The sequence below is a fragment of the Tachyglossus aculeatus genome, chromosome 21, assembly GCF_015852505.1.
Source record: "Tachyglossus aculeatus isolate mTacAcu1 chromosome 21, mTacAcu1.pri, whole genome shotgun sequence".
Classification (NCBI taxonomy): domain Eukaryota; kingdom Metazoa; phylum Chordata; class Mammalia; order Monotremata; family Tachyglossidae; genus Tachyglossus; species Tachyglossus aculeatus.
The window spans coordinates 4,900,875-4,919,180 of NC_052086.1; the positions used below are offsets into that span (position 1 = coordinate 4,900,875).

General features: G+C 50.7%; 1 protein-coding gene across 1 annotated transcript in view; it reads left to right on the forward strand.

Moving 5' to 3' along the window:
• Positions 1–18,306, forward strand: part of MYO18B (myosin XVIIIB) — a 149,371-nt gene that overhangs the window by 80,066 nt on the left and 50,999 nt on the right. Inside the window, exons 28-35 of the mRNA XM_038763467.1 lie at positions 399–523; positions 2,815–2,969; positions 3,870–3,993; positions 6,831–7,031; positions 7,748–7,858; positions 10,690–10,794; positions 15,699–15,851; positions 17,289–17,402. Of these exons, the coding sequence (XP_038619395.1) occupies positions 399–523; positions 2,815–2,969; positions 3,870–3,993; positions 6,831–7,031; positions 7,748–7,858; positions 10,690–10,794; positions 15,699–15,851; positions 17,289–17,402 (1,088 nt within the window). The remainder of the gene's footprint in view (positions 1–398; positions 524–2,814; positions 2,970–3,869; positions 3,994–6,830; positions 7,032–7,747; positions 7,859–10,689; positions 10,795–15,698; positions 15,852–17,288; positions 17,403–18,306) is intronic.

An 18,306-nucleotide genomic window follows, 5' to 3' on the forward strand; every position in this document is an offset into this window, starting at 1 on the left:
TGTATTTATTGAGCACTTACTGTATAGGACTAGAAGGGGGAGACAGACAACAAAACAAAACATATTAACAAAATGAAATAAATAGAATATTTACAAGTAAAATAAATAGAGTAATAAATATGTACAAACATATATGCATGTATGCAGGTGCTGTGGGGAGGGGAAGGAGGTAAGGCGGAGGGGTTGGGGAGGGGGAGGAGGGGAAGAGGAAGGAGGGGGCTCAGTCTGGGAAGGCCTCCTGGAGGAGGTTAGCTCTCAGTAGGGCTTTCATCTGGCAGCCTTCCCCACCGGAGCCTGGCCTGCAACCCCCCGAGCCTGTCCACCTCTCACTTCTCCCCCTCCTCCCCCCCCGCCACCATGGCTCAGCTCCTCCGCCTGACCCCCTTTCCCTCCCCCAGACGACGGGTGGCAGACACGTTTCGACTGCGCTCAGCTGGAAATGGAGTTCCTGCGGAAGCGGCTCCTGCAGTGTGAGGAAAGGCTAGAGTCGGAGCTGAGCTCCCGGCGGGAACTGGACCAGAAGGTGAGAGGCGGGGGACGGGGGGCAGGAGGTTACCTCATTATATTGCGGTTTCATCACTATGGGGCTGATGAAAATGTGAAGATAACATTTTATCGTGTAGGGGGAAGTATTAATAATAATAATAATGGCATTTATTAAGTGCTTACTATGTGCAAAGCACTGTTCTAAGCACTGGGGAGGTTACAAGGTGATCAGGTTGTCCCTCGTGGGGCTCACAGTCTTCATCCCCATTTTACAGATGAGGGAACTGAGGCACAGAGAAGTGAAGTGACTCTCCCAAAGTCACACAGCTGACAAGTGGCGGAGCTGGGATTTGAATCCATGACCTCTGACTCCAAAGCCCGTGCTCTTTCCACTGAGCCACGGTTTGTTAAGCACTTACTACGTGTCCAGCACTGTTCCAAGTGCCAGGGTAGATATATGCTAATTAGGTTGGACACAGTCCCTGTCCCAAAAGGGGCTCACAGTCTTAATCCCCATTTTACAGATGAGGGAACTGAGGCCCAAAGAAGTGTAGCGAATTGTCCAAGGTCACACAGCAGGCAAGTGGAGCGGGATTAGAACTCAGGTCCTCTGCCTCCCAGGTCCATACTCATTTCACTTGGCCATGCTGGTTTTCACGTCGCCTTTGAAAATGATGCCTGTCTGCCCACCTGAGTTTCTTCAGAGGTCTCAGTTGAGAGACCACAGATACCATTCATTCATTCATTCATTCATTCATTCATTCATTCATTCAAGGGCTTACTACATTCTAAGTACTGTGCTTAGCACTGGGGTGGAAGCAGAGAAGCAGCATGGCTCAATGGAAAGAGCCCAGGCTTTGGAGTCAGAGGTCGTGGGTTCAAATTCTGGCTCTGCACATTGTCAGCTGTGTGACTTTGGGCAAGTCACTTAACTTCTCTGTGCCTCAGTTACCTCATCTGTAAAATGGGGATGAAGACTGTGAGCCCCCCCATGGGACAACCTGATCACCTTGTAACCTCCCCAGTGCTTAGAACAGAGCTTTGCACATAGCGCTTAATAAATGCCATTATTATTATTTTTTTTTAAAAAAAATTATGGTATTTGTTATGCACTTACTTTGTGCCAAGCACTGTTCTAAGCACTGAGGTGGATACAGGCAAATTGGGTTGGACACAGCCCACATGGGGCTCCCAGTCTTAATCCCCACTTGACAGATGAGGGAACTGAGGTACAGAGAAGTGAAGTGACTTGCCCTAGGGCACACAGTAGAAAAGGGGCCGAGCTGTGATTAGAACCCACAACTTCTGACTCCCAGGCCCGGGCTCAATCCACTAGGCCATGCTGCTTCAGATCGCCCACAGTCCCTGTTTCACACGGGGCCCACAGTCTAAAGGGGAGGTAGAAGAGATAGTTTATCTCCATTTTACAGAAGAAAAACACTGTGGACTAGAGAGGTTCAAGTGACTTCACCAGGGTCACGCAGCAGGCAAGTGGCAGAGCCAGGGTTAGAACCCAGGATTCCTTATTCCCAGGCCCGCGCTCTTCCCATTTGCCCACACTGCCTCCATGCTGAAGAGCTTTGTCTGCTCTGGGAGACTGAACTTTTCCTGACCAGCCTGCCCGGAGGTTCGGGATGTTCCTGTTCCAGTTTGGCTTAATACAGAGCACTGTCTGGAGACTGCGAGCCCGTTGTGGGCAGGGATTGTCTCTACTTGTTGCTGAATTGTACTTTCCAAGCGCTTAGTACAGTGTTTTGCACCCAGTAAGCACTCAATAAATATGATTGAATGAACAGCAGCAAACTGAGTTTCATGCATTCATTCATTCAGTGCTTTTGCAGGTTCAGCAGAACAAGAAAACCAATCCCTGCCCCTCACGGAGCTTGGAATCTCATGGGGGAGAACAGAAAAACAGACAGCCTTGCAGACAGAGGCCAGGCCTAGGAGTCAGAGGACCTGGGTTCTAATCCCAGCTCTGTCACTTGTCTGCTGTGTGACCTTGGGCAAGTCCCTTCACTTCTCTATGCCTCAGTTCCCTCATCTGTAAAATGGGGATTAAGACGGTGAGCCCATGTAGATCAGGGACTATATCCAGCCCAGTTATCTTGTATCTACCCCAACACTTAGTACGGTGCCTGCCTGACACATAGTGAGAGCTTAACAAATACCATAAAAAAAAATCCAGGCAATATATATATGTGCTTTGTTACCATGGCACTTTCCCAAGTGTTCAGTACAGTGCCTAGCCCTCAGTATGCACTTAGTAAAGCCCAGTGGTTGATGGATGGATGAGAAACCTCACTCGGTGTCTTCTGCTGGTTTGCTCAGCTAGGGGAGGCGCAGAGTGCTCTTGAAGGGGCCAAGAAGGCGGCCCAGCAGCTGAAGAGAAAATGCCGCCATCTGACCTGTGACCTGGAAGATGCTCGAGTCCTGCTAGAAAGTCAGCAGAGCCGCAACCACGAGCTGGAGAAGAGACAGAAACGGTGAGGAGGACGGGGAGGGAAAAGAGGAGGGAAGAGCTGGAGGAGGCGGAGGGAAAGGAGGAAGAGGAGGGGAAGAAATAAATGGTGAATACAGGCATAAGTGCTGTGGGGCTGAGAGAGGGGTGATCCAAGTGAGAGGGCAACGTGGAGGCATCAAATAGAAGGTTTAGCTGAGTGGAGAAGGCCTTCAGGTTTATTTGCCTTCAACTTGAGTTCATTCCAGCACTCCTTGAGTTTTTCTGTCCTGGCTGTCTCTCAGCTAGGGAAACCTTTGGAATTGGTTTCCCAACTCCCTGGGGGAGGGGTTCGCTGTTCTTTCCCGGAGGCATGCGCTCTCTCCTTGGCTCCCATCCTGTGCTCGCGGGTGACCGGTAGTGGCCGTGGTGTTGGTGAAGCGGTTGCTCTGTGCCCAGCACTAAGCACCGGGGCCGAAACAAGATCATGAGAAGCGGTGTGGCCTAGCGGAAAGAGCCCGGGCAAATCTCGGCTTCGCCGCTTGTCTGCCTAGTGACCTTGGGCAAGTCGCTTCACTTCTCTGGGCCTCAGTTGGCTCATCTGGAAAATGGAGATGAAGACGGTGAGGCCCGTGTGAGACAGGGACTGCGTCCAACCCGATTTGCTTATGTCTACCCCTGCACTTAATACTATTCTTGGAACAGAGTAAGCACTTAATGAGTATCTGTAATGTGTTCATTTATATTTATTTATATTATTTTCGGACCCTATCACAGAGTTGGTAGGCGTGCTCCCTGACAGCAAGGAGCTTTCAGTAGCCGGGGTGAGGGATGGATGGCTCAATCAGTCGTTCCATCAATGGCCCCAGGTTGAGGGACCATCTGGCAGTGATATGAGCTCGCTCTGTCTCTGTCTCTCCGACTCTCTGTCTCTGTCTCTGTGCAGGTTTGATATACAGCTGGTCCAAGCCCTGGGGGAGTCACGGTTCGAAAAGAGCCTCCGGGAAAAGGTGACCCAGGAGAACACCTCCATCAGGTGGGAGTTCAGCAAGCTGCAGCAGAAGTTGGAGGTAAGAGCAGGAATTCCCATCCAGTTTGGGGTTTTTAAAGTGGTATTTATTAGGCACTTATTAGGTGGCAGACACTGTTCTAAGTGATGGGGAAAATGCCAGTTAATCAGTTGGACACAGTCCCTGTCCCACATGGGGCTCACAGCCTTCATCCCCTTTTTACAGGTGAGGGAACTGAGGCACACGGAAGTTAAGTGACTTAACCAGGGTCACACAGCAGACAAGTGGCGGAGCCAGGCTTAGAACCCGTGCTCTATCCCATATGGAGCTCATAGTCTGAGTAGGAGGGAGAAGGGGTACCTAAACCCCATTCTGCAGTTGAAGGAGCTTAGGCACAGAGAAGTGAAGTGACATGTCCAAGGTCACCCAGCCAATGAGCGGCGGAGCTGGGTTTGGAACCCAGACTCTCTGCCTCCCAGGCCTGGGCTCTAGCCACTAGGCCTCTCTGCCTCACTCTTGGGCCGGTTGGCCGCTGCTGGCAGAGAGAAGGCAACATCCAGCGCTTCCAAGTGAGCGGCAGGACGCATCTGCGGGGCCAGGGAGCAGGGAGAGACAGGACCCTGGGCGGGTCTGAGGGGAAAGGACCGCCGACCGGAACACACATCTCCTCTCCCCCAGTGCCTTAGCATGGAAAGGGCCACTCAGCTCCTCCTGGCCATCCACATGGAAAGTGGAGATTCATGAAGGGGTCTTTTAGACTGTGAGCCCACTGTTGGGTAGGGACTGTCTCTATATGTTGCCAATTTGTACTTCCCAAGCGCTTAGTACAGTGCTCTGCACATAGTAAGTGCTCAATAAATACGATTGATGATGATGATGATGTGGGACATGAGCCCTGCAGCAGGAGATGGACAGAACCATAATAATAATGACAGGAATAATGATAATAATTATATATAATAATGATAAAGGAGAAACAGTCACGGCTCAGTGGCTAGAGCCCGGGCCTGGGAGTCAGAAGGTTGTGGGTCCTAATCCCGACTCCGCCTCATGTCCGCTGTGAGACTTTGGGCAAGTCACTTCACTTCTCTGGGCCTCAGTTACCTCATCTGGAAAATGGGGATTGAGACTGTGCACTCCATGTGGAGCAGGGACTGTGTCCAACCTAACTTGTACGTAACCCAGTGCTTAGAACAGTGCGTGGCACATAGTAAGTGCTTAACAGGTACCATAATTATTATAATTATTATTAATTGTGGTATTTGTTAAGCACTTACTAGGTGCCAATTCCAGCTCCGCCACTCGTCTGCTGAGTGACCTCGGGCGAGTTGCCTCACTTCTCTGTGCCTCAGTTCCCTTATATGTAAGATGGGGTTTAAGACTGTGAGCCTCACGTGGGACAGGACTATGTCCAACCTGACTAGCTTGTATATAAGCTTGTCTCTAGACTGTAAGCTTATTTTGCGCGGGGAATGTGACTGCTAATTCAGTTGGAGTGCTCTCCAGAGCATTTAATACAGTGTTCTGCATATAGTAACTTCTCAGTATATACCATTGATTGATTGATTGATTGATCTACCCCAGCACTTAGTACAGTGCCTGGCACATAGTAAGCACTTAACAAAAAACATATAAAGGTGAGGATAATAACTGTGGTATTTGTTAAGCACAGGACAGACACAGCCCCTGATCCCGAGATGACTCATAGTCTAGGGAAAACAGATCTTTAGTTCCCATTTTACAGATGAGGAATTTGTGGTCCAGAGAAGTCAAGTGAGTTTCCTGAGGTCCCACAGCAGACGAGTGGTAGAGCCAGAATGAGAACCCAGGTCCTCTGACTCTCAGGCCTGGGCTCTTTCCACTAGGCCACCTGCTTCTCAAAAAAGGCATTTTGTTGCTTTTAATTGAATACTTACTACATACAGAGACCTTTGCTTAGTTCTTGGGAGACGACAACACAGTCCAGATGCCCATCCCTTCCCCTGGAGGATCGGACAATGTTTTAATAATCCATTGATAATTCTTATCGAGCAGGTAGGTTGCTGTACTAAACGCTCGGGAGACCCCACTAGAGGTAGATGACCTCACTTCTTATCAGTCAGTCAGTTAATCATATTTATCAAGCGCTTACTGTGTGCAGGGCATTGTACTAAGCCCTTGGGAGAGTTCAATAGAACAATAAACAGGTACATTCCCTGCCCTCAACAAGCTTACAGTCTAAAGTGGGAGACAGACATTAATAGAAATAAAGAAACGGCAGATATGGATGTAAGTGCTGTGGGGCTGAGAGGGAGTGATGAATAAAGGGAGCGAGTCAGGGCAATGCCGAAGAGAGTAGGAGAAGCAGGAAAGGGGGCTTAGTCAGGGAGGACCTCTTGAAGAAGATGAGCCTTCAATAGGGCTTTGAAGTGGGGGAAAGTCATTGTCTGTTGGATATGAGGAAGGAGGGCATTCCAGACCAAAGACAGTAAATTGGTGAGAGGTTGGCGATAAGCTAGAAGAGATGGAGGTACAGGAGAAGGTTGGCATTAGAGGAGCTAAATGTGCAGGCTGGATCGTAGTAGGAGAGCAGCGAAGTGAGGTGAGGTAGAAGGCGTCAAGGGGATTGAAAGCTTTATAGCTGACGGTGAGGAGTTTCCGTATGATGCGGAGGTGGGGGGGCAACCTCTGGAGGTTCTTGAGGAGTGGGGAAACACGGCCCCAGCGTTTTTGTAGACAGATGATCCGGGCAGCAGAGTGAAATGTAGACCGGAGTGGGGAGAGACAGGAGACTGATAGACAAATCTGGTGGCTACAGTATTCCAGCCGTCCTCAGGGAGCTTACAGCGAGAGCATGTCGGACAGCCGCACCGCTCTGAGGACAAGGAAAGACCAACGGAAACTCTTTTCCTCCACAGCAAAAAGAAGAAGAAGCTTCGGCTCTGAAGCAGCGAGTAGCCTTGTTGGGGTCCCGCATCCAGGAGCTGTCCGCCCCCCAGCCGCCCCACGGAAACACTGTAGCCGCCCTGAAGAAGCAGCTCTGGGATCTGGAAGCCAACGCGGCCGAGCAAGAGAGAACCCTGAGCCAGCAGGAAAACACAATCCAGCAACTGGAGCAGGTAAACGCACCCTCCCCTCCGGCCGAGGCGACACCGCAGGGCTGAGGCCGTCGAGCGTTCATTCCTTCCTTTAGAAGTATTTATCGAGCGCTTACTGTGTGCAGAGCACTGGACTAAGTGCTTGGGAGAGGACAATAGAAAAATAAATAGATACATCCCCCACCCACAATGAGCTTACTATCTAGAGGGTGGGAGACAGACACTAATATAAAAAAGTAAATGACAGATATAGACATGAGTGCCGTGGGGCAGGAAGGGGAGAAGAGCAAAGGGAGCAAGTCAGGGCGATGGTGAGGGAAGTGGGAGTCAGTCGATGTCTTGTGATTTAAATGGTATTTGGAAAGCGCTTCCTATGTGCCGGGCACTGTACTGAGCACTGACGTAGATACAAACTGATCGGGTCGGACATACTCCAAGTTGCACGTAGGGATCGTGGTCTTAATCCCCGTTTTATGGATGAAGGGACTGTGTCCAACCTGTCCGTTTTATGTCACCCGGGGAGAGTGACAGCCTGGCGGATTTGGTTAGGGGAGACCGGGGGAACGAGGGGAGACGTGTCAGGCAAGGGACAGAGCAGGATCCAGGAAACCTGAGGAGGCCCCCAGGGAGGAGGCACACAGGGGAACCCCTTCCCCCCCACCCCCAACCATGCAGGATACCGGCCCTCACTAACCCTGAGTGTCCTCGGCTTGTGTGTGTTGGGGGGGTCTGCTTAGCTACGCCACCGCTTCGAGCTGGAAATCGAGAGGATGAAGCAGATGCATCAGAAGGAGGAGGAGGACAAGGAGGAGGAGCTGGAAGATGTGCGCCAGTCCTGCCAGAAGCGGGTAGGGTGGCATGGTGGGCACTGGGGGTGGCGTGGACACTGCGGCCTGGCTGGTCGGACACTGGAGAGAGGAGAGGGGTGGCACATGCCTCGCCTCCTCCCCCATCTGATAATAATTGTGGTATTTGTTAAGCGCTTACTATGTGCCAGGCACTCTACTAAGCGCTGGGGGGGATACAAGCAAATTGGGTTGGATACAGTCCTTGCCCCACATGGGGCTGACGGTCTCAATCCCCCTTTTCCAGATGAGGGAACTGAGGCCCAGAGAAGCCAAGTGGCTTGCCCAGATCACCCAGCAAAGTGGCAGAGCTGGGATTAGAACTCATGCCCGTCTGATTCTCAGGCCTGAGCTCTATCCACTATGCCATGTTGCTTCGCTGGCTCCAGCTCGGAGCTAGTCCAGCTTGGATGCGTTGGCTGCTGGGTTGAGTTGACAGTTTGGTCTGTAGAGAGAAAACGTGACCAGTTTGAGGTAGGGCAGGGGATGGGATTCAAAGAGCCCCCAGGCCAGAAACCCACCATTTTGGACCTTTCTACTCTGAGTGGAAACTCACCTTTAATGCATGTGGTTGCCGCGTGGTCTAGTGGAAAGAGCACAGGCCCGGAAGTCAAGAGGACCTGGGTATTTTGTTGGGGTTTTTTAATGGTATTTATCAAGCACTTACTATGTGCCAGTACTAGTACTAAAGCACTGGGGTGGATACCGGGTAATCAAGTGCTGGGATTGACCCAAAGCAATCATTCATTCATTCATTCAATCTTATTTATTGAGTGCTTACTGTGTGCAGTGCACTGTACTAAGCACTTGGGAAGTACGAGTTGGCAACATATAGAGACGATCCCTACCCAACAGCGGGCTCACAGTCTAGAAGGGGGAGACAGACAACAAAACAAAACATATTAACAAAATAAAATAAATAGAATAGTAAATATGTACAAGTAAAATAGAGTAATAAATATGTACAAACATATACAGGTACTGTGGGGAGGGGAAGGAGGTAAGGCCGGGGGGATGGGGAGGGGGAAGAGGGGGAGAGGAAGGTGCGGGCTCAGGCTGGGAAGGCCTCCTGGAGGAGGTGAGCTCTCAGTAGGGCTTTGAAGGGAGGAAGAGAGTTAGCTTGGTGGATGTGCAGAGGGAGGGCATTCCGGGCCAGGGGGAGGACGTGGGCCGGGGGTCGATGGCGGGACAGGCGAGAATGAGGCCCAGTGAGGAGGTTAGCAGCAGAGGAGTGGAGGGTGCAGGCTAGGCTGTAGAAGGAAAGAAGGGAAGTGAGGTAGGAGGGGGCGAGGTGATGGACAGCCTTAAAACCGAGACTGAGGAGTTTTTTGCCTGATGCGTAGGTTGACAGGCAGCCACTGGAGAATTTTGAGGAGGGCAGTAACATGCCCAGAGCATTTCTGTACAAAGATGATCCGGGCAGCAACATGAAGTATAGATTGAAGTGGGGAGAGACTGGAGGATGGGAGATCAGAGAGGACACCGAGGGCAATCTGATTGGACACGGAGGCAACTCCCCAGTATTGGGCGGTGGGCCAAACTTTGTTTTCCGGAGACTCCGGAAGAGCCCAGAGAAAGTGCTTAGTACAGTGCTCTTCCCACAGTAAGTGCTCAATAAATATGATTGAATGAATGAAGGACGTTGATGGGAGAGGTGGAGGGAAAGGCATCAGGGCCTTCCTCGGAGCTCAGAGGATTTGGGTCTCGGATTGAGGAGCAGTGTGGTCTAGTGGCTAGAGCCCAGGCCTGGGAGTCAGAGAACCTGGGTTCTCATCCAGGTTCTGGCCACTTCTCTACTGGGTGACCTTGGGGAAGTCACTTCACTTCTCTGCTGTGTGACCTCGGATGTGTCACTTGGTTTCCCTGGGCCTCAGTTACCTCATCTGCAAAATGATGAGCAGTGCACTAAGTAGTAATAATCATCATCATGGTACTTGTTAAGTGCTTACTCTGTGCCAAGCACTGTTCTAAGCACTGGGGTAGATACAAGTTAATCGGGTTAGACACAGTCCCTGCCCCACATGGGGCTCCCACTCTTAATCCCCATTTTGCAGATGAGGTCACTGAGGCCCAGAGAAGTGGGGTGACATGCCCAAGGTCTCACAGCAGTCATGTGGCAGAGCCAGGATTAGAATCCCGAGTCCTTCCAACTCCCAGGCCTGGGCTCTATCCTCTAAGCCACGCTGCTTCTCCTTAGTACAAGGCTCTGCACGTAGTAAGCGCTTCATAAATATGAGTGATTTATTAAAATGAGGATTAAGACTGAACCCTATGTGGGACATGTATCCAACCTTGTATCTACCCCAGCATGGACTGCGTCCTACCGGATTATCATCTATTAACCCCAGTGCTTAGTACAGTGCTCTGCACATAGTAAGCACTCCGTACATATGACTTATTAATCAAAATGGGTAAATGCAAGTGATTGATTAAAGTGTGGATTAAGACTGTGAGTCCTATATGGGACATGGACTGTTTCCAAACTTTTATCTACCCCAGCATGGACTACATCCTACCTGATGATCGTCTATTAACCTCAGTGCTAAATACAGTGCTCTGCATGTAGTAAGCGCTCCATACATATGATTAATTAATCAAAATGGGTAAATATGAGTGATTGATTAAAATGAGGATTAAGACTGTGAGCCCTATGTGGGACATGGACTGTATCCAACCAGATAGCTAACCCGGAGCTTGTACCATGCCTGGCACAGAGAAAGTGTTTAATAAGTACCATTAAAATAAAAAAGCATGTGATCACGGCATCCATCTCATATGTGTGTTCACGTCGTGTGTGTTGTGTGTGTTGTGCCTGTGGGTGTGTGTGTAAACAGCTTCGCCAGCTGGAGATGCAATTGGAACAGGAATATGAGGAGAAGCAGAAGAACCTCCACGAGAAGCATGACTTGGAAGGGCTCATCGCGACCCTGTGCGAGCAGGTAGGAAACGCGGACGTGTCGGCCGCCCCGTGGCCACCTCCCCCGCCCGGCTTGCTGCCACGGGGCTTCTCGCCGGGACCCCGGGGTCCCCTCAGTGGCTTCCAGGCGGACCAAACCACCTGAGTCGGCCGCTGAGAAGGGGAGCGTTTTAGGAATAATTCATTCATTCATTCAATCGCATTTATTGAGCGCTTACTGTGTGCAGAACACTGGGCTAAGTGCTTGGAGAGTACAATTCGGTAACAGATAGAGGCAATCCCTACCCAACAACGGAATCACAGTCTAGAAGGGGGAGACAGACAACAAAGCAAAACAAGTAGACAGGCATCAATAGAATCAATATAAATAAATAGAATTATAGATGTATACACATGATTAATAAAAGAAATAGGATAATACATATGTACATATAATAATAGTAATAATGGTATTTGTTAAGCGCTTACTATGTGCCAAGTCCTTTTCTAAGCACTGGGGTAGATACAAGGTAATCAGCTTGTCCCATGTGGGGCTCACAGTCTTAATCCCCATTTTACAGATGAGGGAACTGAGGCCTAGAGAAGTTAAGTAACTTGCCCAAAGTCCCACAGCTGACAAGTGGCGGAGCCGGGATTAGAACCCATGACCTCTGACTCCCAAGCCCCGGCTCTTTCCGCTAAGCCACGGAGTGCTGTGGGTTGGGGAGGGGGGTAGAGCAGAGGGAGAGAGTCGGGGCCATTGGGAGGGGAGGAGCAGAGGAAAAGTGGGGTTCAGTCTGGGAAGGCCTTCTGGAGGAGGTGAGCTTTCAGTAGGGTTTTGAAGGGGGAACGAGTGATTGTTTGGTGGATTATAGGAGGGAGGGCATTCCAGGTTGGAGGTAGGACATGGGGCAGGGGTCGAAGGCGGGACAGGCGAGAACGAAGCACGGTGAGGAGGTTAGCAGCACCAGAGAAGCGGAGTGTGTGGGCTGGGAGGGAGAAGGAGAGAAGGGAGGCGAGGTAAGAGGGGACGAGGTGAAGGAGAATCTTGAAGCCAGTAGTGAGGAGTGATAATCATTATGATATTTGTTAAGTACTTACTATATGTCAGGCACTGTTCCATGTGCTGGGATAAGATACAGGTTTATCCGATTGGTCAAAGTCCCTGTCCCACATGGGGCACAAGTTCTCAATAGGAGAGAGAACAGGCATTTAATCTCCATTTTACAGGTGAGGGAACTCAGGCCTGCCTAAGGTCACCCAGCCAACAATCGGCAGGGCCGGATTTAGAACCCAGGTCCCACGACTCCGAGGCTCGGGCTCTTTCCTCTAGGGCCACATTGCTTTTCTTCTCAGTGGGCTTCCCAGCCCTCTCAGATAACAGAACTGGACCTTGGAGGAAAAGGATTTTCCTCACTAATAAATGCTGTGAGAATTGACTATTGCTCCGCGAAACAACCCTGAATGTCATTTAGATGTATTGGTTAATTCTTCACCAACTGTCAGGCTGGGATTCCTTCTGCTGTAAAATGAGAGTCCAAGGAATGACATTTATTTCCCATTACCCTAATGAGGTTTGTCTCATTTTTTTCTTTTTCTTTTTTCTCCTTCTTTCTGCAGCAATTCCCCAGTTGGGTTGTTGCATTAATGTTTAGCTCCTTGCCGGGGAGGTGGTGAGTCAGGGGAGGGAGGACAGATAAGGGCCGTTCTTACCCCAGAAGCCCCTTGGATGTCCACGGGTCGATAGAGGGGGCGGAAGATGGGCCCTGTGAAACTCAGAGTCAGAGAGGAGGCAGCAGCCCTGGTGTTCCCTGAGAATCTACCGAGTGCAGTCCACCACGCTCAGCCCTTGGGAAAATAACTAATGGTGGTACTCGTTAAGTACTTACTACTTGCGAAGCACTGTAGTATGCGCTGGGACGGATACAAGTTAATCAGGTCCCACAGGGACAGATTCACATTCTAAATAGGAGGGAGAACAGGGATGGGATCCCCATTTTGCCGACGAGGGCACAGAGCCAAGGAGAAGTTAAGCGACTTGCCCAAAGTCCCGTAGCAGGAAGGGGCCAGAGCTGGGATTAGAAACCAGGTTTCACTAGGCCGTCCTGCGTCCCAGGGTGATTATGATAGACCGTAAGCTCTTCGTGAGCAGGGAATCTGTCTGTTTATTGTTATATTGTCCTCTCCCAAGCACTTAGTAGAGTGGTCTGCACAGAGGAAGTGCTCAATAAATATGATTGAGTGAATGAGTGAATTTGGGTTCTATTCTCAGCTCCCCCACTTACCAGCTGTGGGACTTTGGGCAAGTCACATAGCTTCTCTGTGCCTCAGTGACCTCATCTGTAATATGGGGATTAAGTCTGTGAGCCCCACGTGGGACAACCTGATTACCTGATTACCCCAGCACTTAGAGCAGTGCTTGGCACCTAGTAAGCACCTAACAAATACCATCATCATCATTATTATTATTACAGTGCTTTGCACACAATATATGCGTAATAAATACGATTGAGTGAATGAATGAATAATGGTGGTATTTGTTAGGCCCTCACCCTGTACCAAGCACTGTGCTAAGAGCTGGGGTAGATGCATGATTATCAGATTATTATTACGGTATTTATTAAGCACTTACTCTGTTTCAAGCACTGTTTTAAGCACCGGGGTAGATAGAAGTTAATCAGGTCGGACACAGTCCCCACCTCACATAGGGCCCACAGCCCAGTGGGGAGGGAGAATAGGTACTGAATCCCCATTTTGCAGATGAGGAAACGACATGTAGTAAGCACTTAACGAATACTATAAAAAAAAAAGAGAGAAAGACGGGCAGCAGCCAGAAAGAGTCCAGGGCGGCAGCTGCTGACCCAGGCTGGGCCGGGCCTCCCCACGTCTCACCCCAGGCCAAGGCAGGAAGCAACGGAGCACTGGGCTGGGAATGAAATCCTGGGGCCCTGCGCAGTCACTTCCATACTGCCCCGGGGAAGGTTCCAAACCATCCACCAAGTCGTGGCTTTTCCATAACACCAAGCTGGACTTGTACCTGAGGGAGAGATGGGAAGTTCCATTCGGCCAGTGTCCATCCTCAAAGGAAAAGATGGTGATCTTAAGGGGGCCCTGAGCCTCGCGGGGTTCCCTAGAAACCGCTGCTTTTTAGCTGAGCATTCCCTCTAAACCCAGAAACCCCCCTGCCACACACACACTTGGCTGAAGTATTGTAGTTGCTATTTTCTTCTCCCCACCCCTCTTTACCTTCCTCTCCCTCTGACCCTTCTTCCCCTTCTCCTTTTCCCCTTCCCTTCTCCTTCTCTCTTTCCTCATCCCCTCTCTCTCATCCTTTTTCTTTCCCCTCCTTCTCCTCCTTCTCCCTTTTCTTCCTCTCACCCCTCCTCCCCCTTTCATCTTTCCTCCCCTTCTTCCATCTCCTCCTTCTCCTCCCCTCTTTCCTCGTCTTCCCCTTCCCCATCTCCTTTTCCTCCTCCTTCTCATTTCCCTCCCCTCCTTCCCTCTCCTCCGCCCACCTTTTCTTCTCCTCTTCCCACTTCCCCCTCCCCCTTCTTCTCCTTTTCCTCCTCCCTTTTCCCCTCCTCTTCTTCCTCCTCCTCCATCACTTCTTCCTCTTCCTCCCCTTCCTCCCTCTGGTTAGTTTTTACCAGTGTCCTTGGCAACAGTGAGTGGTAGCGCAGGGCGATGCCAGCTATAGCACCTTGTTGCCCGTTGCTATCCCAAGAGGCGGGCAAAGCATCTCCTGCAGGCAGGCCCCGGGACCTTCAGGGCTTTGGAGATGAGCTCTGGGGCTGGAAGTGTCCTCTCCACAGCACCAGTGGCTCCTCACATCTAGCTTGGGGGCTTGGGGGAAGGATGAAGGAGGAGGGCGGCTGCCTCCTCTTTTTGATGAAGTGCAAGTTTTGCACCAGTTGCCTGCCCAGATCATGCCAGAGCACATATACAGTGGAACGAGGAAGCAGCATGGCAGAGCGGATAGAGCCCAGGCTTGGGAGTCTGAAGGACCTGGGTTCTAATTCCAGCTCCGCCACTTGTCTGCTGTGGGTCCTTGGCCAAGACACTTGGCTTCTCTGGGCTTCAGTTCCCTCACCTGGAAAAAGGGGATTAAAGAGTGGGAGCCCCACATGGGACAGGGACTGTGTCCAACCTGATTTGCTTATGTCCACCCCAGAGCTTAGTAGACTGCCTGGCACACAGTAAGCGCTTAACAAATACCACAGTTTTTTTTTAAAAAAATATTATTATTATTATCCCCATTTTACAGATGTGGTGTTGGAGGCCCAGACCCAGAGAGGGGATGTGAATTGCCCCAAGCCCTACAGCAGAGCTGCCATCGTCCCCTGCCCCCCAGCCCACACTCTGCCCATTAGCCCTTCCAGCAATCTCCCTCCCCACTGCCAAGGCCGACATTCCACGAGCTGCAGACGAGAGACGTTTTCACCCCTGGGGACCCTCCAAGCACCAATTGGGGCAAAGCCTAATAGTAATGATAATAATACGAATAATAATAATGGAACTTGTTAAGCGCTATGTGCCAAGCACTGTTCTAAGCCCTGGGAAGTTAATCCGGTTGGGCACAGTCCCTGGCCCACATGGGGCTCCCACTCTTCATCCCCATTTTCCAGATGAGGGAACTGAGGCCCAGAGATGTGTGGCAGAGCCGGGATTAGAACCCAGTTCCTTCTGACTCCCAAGCCTGGGCTCTCTCCACTAAGGCACGCTGCTTCTCATTCATTCATTTAGTGGTATTTATTGAGCACTTACTGTGTGCAGAGCACTGTACTGCGTGCTGGGGAGAGGACAGTGGAAGAATAAACAGACACGTTCCATGTCCACAGGGAGCTGACAGTCTAGAGAGGGAGATGGACATGAAAAGAAATAAATAGATGATAGATAGGGACAGAGTCCGTCAGTCTAATGTCTAATGTGGGTTCCTCTGGACTCCAGATTGGCCACCGGGACTTTGACGTGGAGAAGCGCCTCCGGAGAGACTTGAAGAGAACCCATGCCCTCCTGGCTGATGCCCAGCTCCTGCTGGGGACCATGGGGGAGACCGGGAATACGGGTGCCAAGGAAGAGCTGGACAAGGCCCGTGCTCAGGTGAGCCGGTCATCACGGGGCCTCCACTGCCAACGACACAGGCCTGGCCCGGGGAACACGGCTCCATGTCCCTGGAGCCTCCACAGTCAATCGATCCGGCAATCGATCGTATTCCTCGAGCTTTTACTGTGGGCAGACCACTGGACTAAGCACTTGGGAGAGCCTTCATTCACGCAGCTGTATTTATTGAGCACTGGTATTTGGTAATAATGGCACTTGTTAAGTGCTTACTATGTTCCAAGCACTGTTCTAAGCACTGGGATAGATCCAAGCTAATCAGGTTGGACACAGTCCATGTCCCACTTGGGGCTCTCAGACTTAATCCCCATTTTACAGATGAGGAAACTGGAGGCCCAGAGAAGTGAAGTGACTTGTCCGAGGTCACAGAGCAGGCAAGTGGCAGAGCTTGGATTGGAACCCAGGGTCCTTCTGTTTCCCAGGCCCGGGTTCTACCCCTATTGGAACCATGAAATTGTGTGCAGCTTCTGACGGTAAAATATCAGCTGACCGCCTGAAGGAGAGAAGCAGCACGGCCCAGCGGATAGATCACAGGCCTGGGAGTCAGAAGGTTCTAATCTCGGGTCTGCCACTTGTTCCCTGAGTGACCCTGGGCAAGTCGCTTCACTTCTCTGGGCCTCGGTTGCCTCATCTGTAAAATGGGGGTGAAGATCGTGAGCCCCTTGTGGGACAGGGACTGTGTCCAACCTGATTAGCTTGGATCTATCCCAGCACTATGCCTGGTACATAGTAAGCGCTTAACAAATACCATTTAAAAAAATGGGGGCCAAATCATTGTTCTTTCACTGGCAATAGAGTGTCATTTAATAGGTGAGACTACTGAGCGGCTGACGTGAATAACGTTGTGGGCTGAGGGAGATGGGAAGTCAGTTCCTGGGGGGCCGGGGGGCAGATTTATGGACCCAGAGTGGAGGCTACTGCCCAATTACCCCCTGTCTCACTTCAGCATGGCCTAGTGGATAGAGCACAAACCTAGGCGTCGGAAGGTCATGGATTCTAATCCTGGCTCCGCCACTTGTCTGCTCTGTGGCCTTGGGCAAGTCACTTCACTTCTCTGGGCCTCAGTTACCTCATCTGTGCAATGGGGATTAAGACCCATGAGTCCCATGTGGGACAGAGACTGTGTCCAACCTAATTAGCTTGTATCTACCCCAGCGCGTAGAACAGTGCCTGGCACATGGTAAATGTATAGCAAATCACAGTCATTATTGCTGTGTGACCTTGGGCAAGTCACCTCATTTCTCTATGCCTCAGTTACCTCACCTGTAAAATGAGGATTAAGACTGTGAGTCCCCTGCGGGACAGGGACCGTGTCCAACCCGATTTGCGTGTACCCACCCCAGCGCTTAGTACAGTGCCTGGCACATAGTAAGCGCTTGACAAATGCCATGATTATTACTCTCTTCCCCCTCCTCTCAGCTGCAGGACAGCGAGGCCAGATGTCTGGAGGCCCAGAAGATGCAAAAGAGCATGGCAGCTGAGTTGGAGAACTTGCACATGGAGTTGGAGGGAATCACCAGGAATAAGATTCTGGTAGGCCCCACCCCAGCGGGGAGTTGATTTTTTTAATTTTTTGACGTCTGCCTATTTAGATCATGCTTTCTTGCACGGGTACTCCCAGTTAGAGAAGAATGCCAACTCCATCCATCCTGCTCTGCAAGTAGAAGCAGAGAAGTGAAATGACTTACCCCAGGTCACACAGCAGACAAGGGGCAGAGCCGGGATGGGAATCCAGGTTCTCTGACACCCAGGCCCGGACGCTTTCCACTAGGCCACGCCGGGGGCCAAGACCCTCCCGTCGCGTATCCCGCACGATTTGGAAGGGTACGCTGAGGCGGAGGGGTTGCTCAGAAACCCCAGTTCAGCCTTCTCAAGACTGGAACGGAAGCAGCGTGGCTTAGTGGCTAGAGCACAGGCCTGGGAGCCAGAAGGGCCTGGGTTCTTTTCCCGGCTCTGCCTCATGATTCTGATGATCCCAGGTCTCCCCCAGAGGGTAGCACTTTGCGTGGTAAATAGTAAGCGCTTACCAAATTCCGTAATTATTATTATTCTGATGCGGTGGACACAGAGGTAAAAATATCGAGAAATGAAGTGATCAGAATGAAGGGTCAATTTTTTTTAATGGTATTTGGCAAGTTCTTACTATGTGCCAGGCATTATACTGAACCCTGGGTTAGATGATAATAATAATAATAATAACAATAATAATAATAATAATGGTATTTGTTAAGCACATACGATGTGCCAAGCACTGTTCTAAACACTGGGGTAAATTCAGGGTAATCAGGTTGTCCCACATGGGTGCTTACACTTTTAATCCCCATTTTACAGATGAGGGAACTGAGGCCCAGAGAATTGAAGTAACTTGCCCAAGGTCACACAGCAGACAAGTGGCAGGGGTGGGATTAGAACCCATGTCCTCTGACTCCCAAGCCCG